The sequence below is a fragment of the Palaemon carinicauda genome, chromosome 2, assembly GCF_036898095.1.
Source record: "Palaemon carinicauda isolate YSFRI2023 chromosome 2, ASM3689809v2, whole genome shotgun sequence".
In the NCBI taxonomy this organism is placed as follows: domain Eukaryota; kingdom Metazoa; phylum Arthropoda; class Malacostraca; order Decapoda; family Palaemonidae; genus Palaemon; species Palaemon carinicauda.
The window spans coordinates 148,331,274-148,343,504 of NC_090726.1; the positions used below are offsets into that span (position 1 = coordinate 148,331,274).

At 41.2% G+C, this 12,231-nt stretch overlaps 1 protein-coding gene across 4 annotated transcripts in view; it reads right to left on the minus strand.

Moving 5' to 3' along the window:
* Not3 (CCR4-associated factor Not3) overlaps positions 1 to 12,231 on the minus strand; it is a 247,433-nt gene that overhangs the window by 56,505 nt on the left and 178,697 nt on the right. For all 4 annotated transcript variants that reach the window (XM_068358982.1, XM_068358964.1, XM_068358991.1 and 1 more), the window contains exon 10: positions 11,547 to 11,884. In XM_068358982.1, the coding sequence (XP_068215083.1) occupies positions 11,547 to 11,884 (338 nt within the window). The remainder of the gene's footprint in view (positions 1 to 11,546; positions 11,885 to 12,231) is intronic.

Consider the following 12,231-nt stretch of genomic DNA (forward strand, 5'->3'; position numbering starts at 1 on the left):
AATACCAGTCATTACCCACAAGACATTAATCCATATCAGGTCAAACTTGATTCAGAATGAAAGGCAGTTGAGGCCTACATCACAAATATAAGGTTTACTACAGGTAAGACGAGCATGACATACAATCTTACAGTTGAACCTAAGATAACCATTGCAAAAGTCAAGCAGATAGACTTGCTTTATACGGAAACATAAACGTACATGAAAATAAATACTGTCTATATACACACTTACGTACATTAAACATATATACAGGTATTGCTTGACTTACGACCAAGATAGGGACCGAGAGATGAGTCGTAAGTCGAGTTGGCCGTATGTCGAACTAGAAAAGTGAAGTTTCCGTAGATTTATTTTGATACGTTATGATTCGACAATCATCTGGATCATATTTTGTCAATATTTTCTTACTGTCTATCATTATTCCATTTTCTTGTTTCATAGGATATCATATGCTCTATAAATGCATTATTGTATTCTATTCATCAATTTTGGAACCATTTTACAATTGAGTACTAAAAATTTTGTTTACCTTTGGTTATGATCAGCTGATCTGAAAGTGCCGCTACCTACCGTATCAAAACATGGTGTACATACGTATGGCATATTTTTTTATCATTTCTTAACTTATTAGAAATATCTTCATGATGAATATTACATCAACGCCAATATGTTACAGGAAATCAGTTTCCATACAGTTCGTCTAATCATTAGGTATAATGCGAAATCGTTGTAGCTCTTTGTGTGTGTGTGTGTGTGCTCGCTCTCGCAATCGTATATAGGTAGTTCATTTTTAAAGCTTCATACAGTATTCTATTTCAATATTAAGCCTTTATATTTCATTAGACATTACTGTGTTTAATTATGGTTTATTAAAGAACGTTTATATTTTATTTTTCAATTTCTTGAGCATATCAATAATCAACAAATACTTTTAATTTACTTTCGGTTGGCATCAGCTGATCTTCAAGGTCACGCTGCCGTATTACTATTATGAGCACATACATATAGTGCGAATAACACAGATTTATATAATTTTCTTGACATTCGAAATTTCTTCATAATGCATATTACATCAGCGCCAATATGTTATAGGGTATCACATTTTCCATACAGTTCGTTTATAGACCTTATTATTATTTATAAAAGGAATACGCTCTCTCTCTCTCTCTCTCTCTCTCTCTCTCTGCATTTTGTTTTTAATTCAGTTGTATCTTCATATTTTTTTTTGAAAATTAAAAAATTCTATATATCATTATTCGATGTTTCGATTATGGGAATAGTAACGCATCAGAAGGAAATCACTTGCTTTGCCTCTCGCCTTCCGCCAGAAATATGATGTCATCAGACTCTTTTTCCTAAATTTACGGTAAGTTGTACTAATCTTATAACTAATGATACAGACCACTAAAACACTTGATATCGTTACTGGGTGTTTCGATGATGGGAATGCTGTAATAAGATTACTTGGTAACAATGAAAGGAAATCATTCGGTTTGTCAGCGCGCTTCCGCCAGATACATGACGTCACAAGTCACGTGACGTACAGTAATCTCTACGAAGAATGACTTGCAAAATATGTAAATTCATTATCTTTGTTTCTCGCAAGAAATGAAAAGAAAATACTAACTTAACAAACAAAAGTATTTTATTTTTATAATGTAAAAGGAAATATATTATTTTCAAGAAAATATTTGCCCTAATAGTATATTTTCTTTAGATAAACATCGATCCATTATCAGAGATTAAAAAAGTAGCGTACAGTTAAATTTACGCTACGTAGTACTCATGACAACCGATACAGACCGTCAAAATACTTTGTATCGTTATTTAATATTTCGATAATTGAAATACTAATATTAATCGTTAGCCTATTGGAAGGAAATCACTGTATTGCCCGGACGCTTTCCGCCGGTGATGTGACGTCACCAGACATAATATGAACTCAACAGATATTAAAACTTTTCTTAATGTATTTTTAACTGAAAATAAATACTGAATATTAACCATAAAAGAAAATAATAACTTACCAAGATAAATCAGTTTATATGTATACAAGAAAATACATTATTTTCAAGGAAATATTCGTCCTATTTCCGATAAACTTGTGACATCATCACCCTGAAAAAAATGGTCGTAAAGTCGAATAGTCGTATGTCGCATAGGTTGTAAGTCGAGCAATACCTGTACATATAATCTATATATATGTACATTTGCAAATGAAATAGAAAAATATCAATATCAACATATGCACATAAATATAAATATATACATATGTACATACCTGCATGTATGCATTTCAAACATACTTCCACATATGCATGTATATAAAGCAAGAAACTGACCTTCTCTACAAGGGCTCAATGAAAACAGAAGCTCAAACATAAGACCCAATGATGAAAATCTAGATCCAAGAAGAATTCCCTTTATCCAAAGTTATGGATTGACCAATACTAATCATAAATAATGAAAATTATAGGTGGTCTGCGAATGTTGCTACAACATTCATTTCAGGGTATAAGATAAAATGTTATTTTCCTTAGTAAAATAAATTTTTGAATATACTTACCCGATGATCATATAGCTGTCAGCTCTGCTGCCCGACAGAAAAACCTACGGGCGGAATACGCCAGCGATCGCTATACAGGTGGGGGTGTACATCAACAGCGCCATCTGTCAAGTAGGTACTCAAGTACTCGATGTCAACAAAGAACCAATTTTCTCCTCTGTCCACTGGGTCTCTATTGGGGAGGATGGGTGGGTCCTTTAATTTATGATCATCGGGTAAGTATATTCAAAAATTTATTTTACTAAGGAAAATAACATTTTTCAATATTAAACTTACCCGATGATCATATAGCTGATTCACACCCAGGGGGGTGGGTAGAGACCAGCATTACATGTTGACATTATTATGAGCTAAGTATTCCGTATTTCATTTTAGCAGTTATTCAAAATAACAAACATAAAATAAATAAGTACCTGGTAAGGAAGTCGACTTGAACAATTACTCTGCCTTTTTAAGTACGTCTTCCTTACTGAGCCTCGCGATCCTCATAGGATGCTGAGCGACTCCTAGGAGCTGAAGTATGAAGGGTTGCAACCCATACTAAAGGTCCTCATCAAAACCTCTAATCTAGGCGCTTCTCAAGAAATGACTTTGACCACCCGCCAAATCAAGTAGGATGCGAAAGGCTTCTTAGCCTTCCGGACAACCCAAAACAATAATAAAACATTTCAAGAGAAAGATTAAAAAGGTTATGGAATTAGGGAATTGTAGTGGTGGAGCCCTCACCACTACTGCACTCGTTGCTACGAATGGTCCCAGAGTGTAGCAGTTCTCGTAAAGAGACTGGACATTCTTAAGATAAAAGACGCGAACACTGATTTGCTTTTCCAATAGGTTGCGTCGAATATACTTTGCAGAGATCTATTTTGTTTAAAGGCCACGGAAGTTGCGACAGCTCTAACTTCGTGTGTCCTTACCTTCAGCAAAGCTTGGTCTTCCTCATTCAGATGGGAATGAGCTTCTCGTATTAACAGTCTGATAAAATAGGATAAAGAATTCTCTGACAAAGGCAAAGATGGATTCTTAACTGAACACCATAAAGCTTCAGACGGGCCTCGTAAAGGTTTTTAAATAGAACTTAAGAGCTCTTACAGGACATAATACTCTTTCTAGTTCATTTCAAACCATGCGATAAGTTTGGAATATCGAACGATATTGGTCAAGGCCGAGAAGGCAGCTCGTGTTTGGCTAGAAAACCAAGTTGTAGAACATGTAGCCGTTTCGGATGAGAATCCGATGTTCTTGCTGAAGGCATGAATCTCACTGACTCTTTTAGCTGTGGTTAAGCATATCAGGAAAAGAGTCTTAAAGGTGAGATCTTTCAGGGAGGCTGATTGAAGCGGTTCGAACCTGTCTGACATAAGGAATCTTAGTACCACGTCTAAATTCCAACCAGGTGTAACCAAACGACTCTCCTTCGTGGTCTCAAAAGACTTAAGGAGGTCTTGTAGATCTTTATTGTTGGAAAGATCTAAGCCTCTGTGACGGAAGACTGATGCCAACATGCTTCTGTAACCCTTGATAGTGGGAGCTGAAAGAGATCGTTCTTTCCTCAGATATAAGAGAAAGTCAGCTATTTGAGTTACAGAGGTACTGGTCGAGGATACGGATACTGACTTGCACCAGTTTCGGAAGATTTCCCACTTCGATTGGTAGATTCTAAGGGTGGATGTTCTCCTTGCTCTAGCAAACGCTCTGGTTGCCTCCTTCGAAAAGCCTCTAGCTCTCGAGAGTCTTTCGATAATCTGAAGGCAGTCAGACGAAGAGCGTGGAGGCCTTGGTGTACCTTCTTTACGCGTGGCTGACGTAGAAGGTCCACCCTTAGGGGAAGTGTTCTGGGAACGTCTACTAGCCATCGAAGTACCTCGGTGAGTTATTCTCTCGCGGGCCAGAGGGAAGCAACTAGCGTCAACCTTGTCCCTTCGTGAGAGGCGAACTTCTGCAGTACCTTGTTGACAATCTTGAACGGAGGGAATGCATATAGATCTAGATGTGACCAATCTAGTAGAAAGGCATCTATATGAACTACTGCTGGGTCCGGGATAGGTGAGCAAACTATTGGGAGCCTCTTGGTCATCGAGGTTGCGAAGAGATCTATGGTTGGCTGGCCCCAGGTGGCCCAAAGTCTCTTGCATACATCCTTATGGAGGGTCCAATCTGTTGGAATTATTTGTCCCTTCCTACTGAGACAATCTGCTATGACATTCAAGTTGCCTTGGATGAACCTCGTTACTAGTGAAAAGTCTAGACCTGTTGACCAGGTGAGGAGGTCCCTTGCGATCTCGTACCATGTCAGAGAGTAGGTCCCTCCTTGCTTGGAGATGTACGTCAAAGCCGGGTGTTGTCCGAGTTCACCTCCACCACTTTGCCTTGAAGGAGAGACCTGAAGCTTTTCCAGGTCAGACGTACTGCCAGTAGCTTCTTGCAGTTGAAATGCATTGTCCTTTGACTCGAGTTCCATAATCCCGAGCATTCCCTACCGCCTAATGTCGCACCCCAGCCTACGTCCGATGCGTCCGAGAAGAGAACGTGGTTGGGAGTCTGAACAGACAGGGGAAGACCCTTTCTAAGGTTGATGAAGTCCTTTCACCAAGTCAGACCAGACTTTATCTTTCCGGAAACCGGGATCGAGACCGCTTCTAGCGTCTTGTCCTTTTTCCAGTGAAAAGCTAGATGATACAGAAGAGGACGGAGGTGTAGTCTTCCAAGTGACACAAAAGAACCACGGATGACAGTGTCCTTACCAGACTCATCCACAGCCTGACAGGGCAGCGTTCCTTCTTCAGCATCTTCTGGATGGATAGCAGGGCTGGGGGTTGATCGTCTAGTTCAGCAACGTCCTCATCAGAGGGTTCCTTATCCGAAACTGATGAGGAAACGGCAACGGAGTGGGCAACGTCTGACTCGCTGAATCCGGTCGCACTGGTGGATGCGTGACGGAGCCGGACGCAATATCATGGTACTGCTGCACAGTCTGTGAACTGTCAACCATGGGGACGCGAGGAAGTACAGCGTCAACCCGAAACTGTCTAGACTGTCTGGGTTGTGCAGTCAACACCCTACCGGGTTGCTGAGGTTGACACACTGCGTCACAACAAGTCACCTCTGCTGGTTGTTGAACGTCTTCCTAGTGACACACTTCAACAACCACCTCCGAGCGTCGCTTAACGTCAACGTGCGACTGGCAACCCACACTGGGTCGCATCGGTGGAGGAACCACCTCAACTGGCGGACGCGAGTAGGATACCTCAGTGTCAACAGGGCGCACAACCAACCGGTAGGAAGGTTGTTGGCCAGAAGGTTCTTCTCCGTAAAAAGTCCTTTATCAAGGACACAAGCTTGGACTGCATGTCTTGCAGCAAAGCCCATTAGGGTCTACGGGAGTAGGTGTGGCAACAGACGGGGTTAGCGACTGAAGCGGAACCATTTACCATCCCTGGAAGCCTTGTAATGCTTTAATTAAAGTCCATAGGAGGCTAAGCAGCTTAAGGCTCCTCTCCAAATGACAGAGTCCTCAAAGGAATATCAGTAGGAGGGAGAACAGCACTTTCTCATCTACAGGAACCTTGTCCGAGAAAAGCTAGGTTATCTCAGTGAGGGTCTCACTGGTGCATAAGCAGCAGACCAGAAGGCAACGTTATGTAACTGCTTGACAGTCTGTGAACTGTCAAAAACTGAACTGTCAACCACAACAGGTGCGTGAGGACATACAGCACTGGTGCATTAGCAGCAGACCAGAAGGCAACGTTATGTAACTACTTGACAGTCTGTGAACTGTCAAAAAACTGAACTGTCAACCACAACAGGTACGTGAGGACATACAGCACTGGTGCATTAGTAGCAGACCAGAAGGCAACGTCATGTAACTGCTTGACAGTCTGTGAGCTGGCAACAACCAAAGCTGTGTGGGGAAGCCTCAACTCCTGACTGACTAGTCTGCTGCGGGCGAGTGGCGGTAACCACAGTGGGTTGCGGAGGCTGACGCACCGTGTCAAAACACGGCAGCTTAACTCCACCCTCCTGTTGTTGTGGTAGCTCACGCACGGCAACGGAGTGCTCCGTGCGTCTGTGGGAGTCAGCATGCGTCTGGCAGGGTCGACTGCGCAAGGGTGGAGGAGCTCTCACAGCCGGAGTGTGGGAGCAGGCAGCCTCAGCGTCTGCTGGGCGCACAACCGTGGCAGGTTGTAGGTTAACGGGTGCAGCGCCAACCTCTCCGCAGCCGGAGTGTGGGAGCAGGCAGCCTCAGCGTGAGCTGGGCGCACAACCGTGGCAGGTTGTAGGCTAACGGGTGCAGCGCCAACCTCTCCGCAGCCGGAGTGTGGGAGCAGGCAGCCTCAGCGTGAGCTGGGCGCACAACCGTGGCAGGTTGTAGGCTAACGGGAGCAGTGTCAACCTTCTCCGCACGAAACTCCTGCATAACCGCAGCTAACTGAGTCTGCATAGACTGCAGTAAAGACCACTTAGGGTCTACAAAAGCGGCAACAGACGGAGCTACTGTCCGTTGTGACTGAGGGTCTAAAACAGCGGGTGCGGCAACAGACGGAGTTACTGCCTGTTGCGGTACCGCTTTACCTCTCTTAGGAGGTGTGCAGTCATCGGAAGACTGCAGCGAGTCCGAACTGACCCAGTGGCTACACCTGGGCCGTTGGACTTGCGCGGAAGGGACCGACTTGCACTTAATAAGCTGCGAGACCTTGGTCCAAGGTTTCTTACGAGAAACCTCTTCCGCAGACGAGAAGTAAATAGGCTCTCTCGTCTTTGTGTGGGTGGGGCGATCTTGGGTAGATACGCCCGAAACCACGGAGGGAAACGTCTGTTCGTTGATCAAGGCCTGAGGAACCCATAAGTCGTTCGACATTACTTCTCCCCTGGGCTTGGGAGCTTGCAAGAGGTCCCGGACTAGGTGAACGACAGGCACGAACAGACGAACCCTCAGACGCAACACTGTAACACTTTGCGCATATCACTTTATCACTTTGATTTTCTGTTTGCACTTATTTCACTGAAATCGAAACTTTTACTGATTTCTACCTGAAACACGCAATCCTACCCTTCATTAAAAGGTAGTAATTGCGAAAACATTCGTATAATGCAACAGAAAACATATATAAAGATAAAGAATTCAGTGGCTGGGAAAGAGACTAAACACTAGTTCAAATAAACTACGTTAACAATCTCTCACCGCACATAGCCTGGGAACAAGAATAAAACCCTAGAAACGTTTTACCTTCTTCCCTACAGCGACTAGGGAGGAGAGTAAAACGAGAACAACGTTACCCGCTTGAACGAAACGTTTTTTCTCCTCTCTCTCCCTCCGTCTCTATCTCTCTCTTTCTCTCTAGATTTCGCACCTGAGAGAAGAGCCCAATTATATATCGTCAAAACATGATATATGCTAAAGGAAAAAACTGAAAGGTTTTCCAAAAAAAAAAGTTCCTTTAATTTAGAATTAAAACCATTAAAGCTAAGAAAGAATGAACGAAACGCTAGAATCGGTTTACTCTTACTGCAAAGTGAAACCGTGAAAAACTCTCTCTCTATCGTAACGATAGAGCGCATGTTGAACGTCCTGAACGTCAACAACTGCGTAGACTAAAAAACTAAACGTTAGTTCATCTTTGAAAACAGTATGAGACTATCAAAGAAATTCTTTCATAAAACATAAAATTTAAAAAGTTATAAATTCTTTAAAGGTTAAATACGATATAACGGGCTCAACGTTGATTAACTTCGGTTCCAAGTTAGGACCGCCTACTATTAGGAAAGGTCGCATATAAACAAAACATAAAAAATTTATTTTTATATGTTTATAATAAAAGGAAAGTTAATCGAAGAGGCCTAATAAAGGCGGAGAGATATAAAATAGAGATCTATAACGTGTTAAGCAAAATTACTAAAAAACCTAAACACACTTCAGTCTAAGGGAAGGGTCGGCCATTTAAAAGTGAAAGAGTCCATACTCTCTTTGTCACCATAATTAAATCTATCCAAAACGAGTTCAAGTTTTGAAATGAAGATAAAACCCCTGCATAGCGAAAGCTCAAAACTGGAATAGTGTACTTCACCAAATAGTTGTGAAAACAAATCCAGTTAGTAACAGCGTATTTAGTAGGTCTTGCCAGTGGCACGACAGAGAGAAAATTGATTCTTTGTTGACATCGAGTACTTGAGTACCTACTTGACAGATAGCGCTGTTGATGTACACCCCCACCTGTATAGCGATCGCTGGCGTATTCCGCCCGTAGGTTTTTCTGTCGGGCAGCAGAGCTGACAGCTATATGATCATCGGGTAAGTTTAATATTGAAAAATGTTAATTACTTCATAATTATTTCTTAATGAATAAATCTGTGTGAAGCTATTTGTTCAACAGCACGTCCTCCTCCACAGGAACATCTGGGATGAATGGTGCAGGAATAAAAGGGACAATGGTCTCGGTAACAGACTGAGACCAGCACTAAATCCCCTTGGTCCCCACTTTGGGCGTTGATACGGGAAGATTCAGAACATTTGGATGAATAACCTATCTTGGAAGAAGAACTTTTCTTCTTATTCTTCCCACTCCCTTCCACATGGGACAGGTCCCTTGAACTCACAAGGAGAGATCAGCTCCTGGGAGCCGCTGAGCAAATGCTGGGACTGCCATCCCGTGACAGGATGGGGGAACATCTACCAGTGGCAGAGCTGAGGCGGCACCCACAGTTGGCGGGTAGAAAGATGGTTGGCTGACCTGCCATTGACCGGCACAATACGTCTGTGAGGGGGGCTCCCAGCAACAGAGAGGGAAACACGAGGTCCCAATCCGGTCCTGTTAGAGACCTACCCTGCCACCATAGGCAGCACTAGAGACAAAGAAGTCCCCAAAACACTGGGTACCATCAAATATGCCGAAGAAGGATGAGACCCACTACCCTCCCTCGATGGCAACCTGTCCTTCTTTGACTTCTTACGTTTCTTAGAGGTCATCTTGAGCCACTGAACATCTCCTCACACATATCGTTTGGGGAATACAGTACACCCCGACATGAAGTACACAAAACGTGAGGATCAACTTCCACGTGTGAAAGGAAGGCTGCACACAACTTCCCCTTGACACCTGCAGATTCCATACTTAGCAAACACGCAAGGAAACACGAAGTAGCACAGGAATGCGAGAGCAACACACGCTCTAAAACAAGGGGAAAAAGTAAAGGTCACGAGAGACGCAGGCAAGTTGACCTCATATGTCAATGATCAAGAGTAAAATGGTCGTCTTGACCTGAGAAGGGTCGCTTGAGGCTGCTTCTTAGTGCATTCTGGGAAAACAAAGGAGGCCAGGGTCATGCATGTGGAGAGGGGGAGGGGATTAGGCCTGTTGGTGGGGGAGGGAAATTCCTGGTCGTGGGGGCGACCTAGCCCAGGTTCTCCTGTACAGTGGTCAGTGGTATGTCAGTGTGGGAACAAATATAAAATAAACTCAAGTTGAGTCCTGTTTTCCATTTCTTGTATCAAACATAACCGGTTTGTCCATAACAATATTCTTATTTAATCCTTCTGCAAATCCTACATCTCTTAAAACAGAAAAGAATGACTGCTATTCAATATATGAAGACTAATGCCACCATATGATTGGTAGATAACTTTCACCTTAATCTTTTCTACTTTTCAAAGAAATGTGCCTAAATTATGCAAGAATTCAATAGGAAAATATAACTACTCTATGTTCTGAAGTGTTTATAACCAGGAAATGTCAACTTAAAACCAAAGACTTATATCTATTGAAATTTTAAATATTTCACAGTATCTTTTTCATATTCTAAATCTGAATAAAACAAAATCCACCAAAATTGTCCATTCTAAAAAGATTTTAGTACTCAACAAGTATTCATACTCTATCACAGTCATTTGAGAACATGGATACAGATTAAGATTAATTGAAATAAAACCAAATTGTCATATTAAAAATAACTAATACTTGACTGCTTACATGTACTAAAATTAAAATAGTATATTAATACAGGATAAAATTCACTTAAATACATAAATATATATGTATTGTTGCACATGTAAAAATTTAGAACTTTAATTTAGAACTATAAAATTCTTATTTTCAGTACAGTATCAAAATATCTATTGAGTTTTATTATTGAAAATACACAATTAGGCTTTACATTCTTGTTGCCAATTTACTGAATGGAAAGCTTAGCATATTGAAAGCCATTAAAAGTAGCATAAACACCATTCCAAATACCTTTCATATCTTGAACTCACTACACAAACAATATCTGCTTCAATCTTTTCTCTTTAACATCTACAATTAATTTTTATATGTTAGAGTTTCCTAAAAAAAATTTCAAACCATTCCCCTCTTGGCTTCCACATATAATTCAATTCAATTCCCTTCCCAGCATTCTATCATGCTACACCTCTTCTAAAAGTAGCCTCTTCTCTTATCCTACCATCATCTGCTAGGTTGATTCACAAAACACTCAAATAATTACTTCCATTCTTCATCATTTATTTCATACAATACATATCTATGAATGAATACTTGAAAAATTCAAGTACATCCATACTTCCACCATCAATACAGTATACATTTTCTGCCTTTCTCATTCCCTAATAACCTTACTATTGATCATATTTACTTTTAAATTTCTACTCTTGTAAACTCTCGCATTGTTTGCATTAGTTCTCTTAACTACCCTCAATGCTATTATATCATTTGCAAACACCACCCTATCAATCATGCTTTAATGCTAATTTAAACTTTTAAAAAATATGATTTGAAGAAAACATTCTTATTTCCTAAAACTTCAGTTTGACCACTTCCTATATTTTCCTAAATAAGCCATAAAACAATAACAGTACTGTAATAGATAAAGGAATGAAGCTACAAAATAATGCTGTCCAAAAAAAATTGAATTATTACTTGTACTGCCAAATCCAACTTAAAAATACTATTTCAACAAAAAGCTTAACTATGACATGAAAACCTACCAGGGTAGGTGTACTGCCTTGATGCGGCACTGAGGAAGGCGTTGGTGCACCAGAAGGTATTGCTGGAGTTGTATTGGCACTGCCCGTTAAACTTCCCTGCGGTGAGGTTACACTGACGCTACTGCTTACTCCACAACTTACACCATTGGAACTGCTGTTAATGCTACTGTTGCTACAACTGCTGCTGCTGCTGCTGCTGCTGCTGCTGCTACTGCTGCTGCTGCTGCTGCTGCTACTGCTGCTGCTGCTGCTGCTGTTGCTACTGCTACTGCCCGTCCCAGTTTCACTATTAACTATACCACTATTAATTAACCCACTAGGTTCAGGTGACTGTCTTCCTGCAAAGGTAAGGGAAATAACTCAATACATACAAAATACTACTCAACTATACTCAATAAAATAAACTTTTCTGAGACCATGTAACCATGAGATCAGCTTTAAAATGTAATATTGGAACAAAATTGTTATCAAACAAGAACTCATACAAAATCATTACTTATATTTTGACCACTTGCCAACTGACAGTGTCCTATATGTTTTGGTACCCTAAAAATAAGTGGTTAAGTTGTTGGATGGATGCAATAATTTACAGAATCAGGGCCATTAAGGCCCAGAACTGAGCCATCTGCTAAGACTACTTATGCATAGAATGTTCCAGCTATTTCTAGTGGACAACAGTCATTTT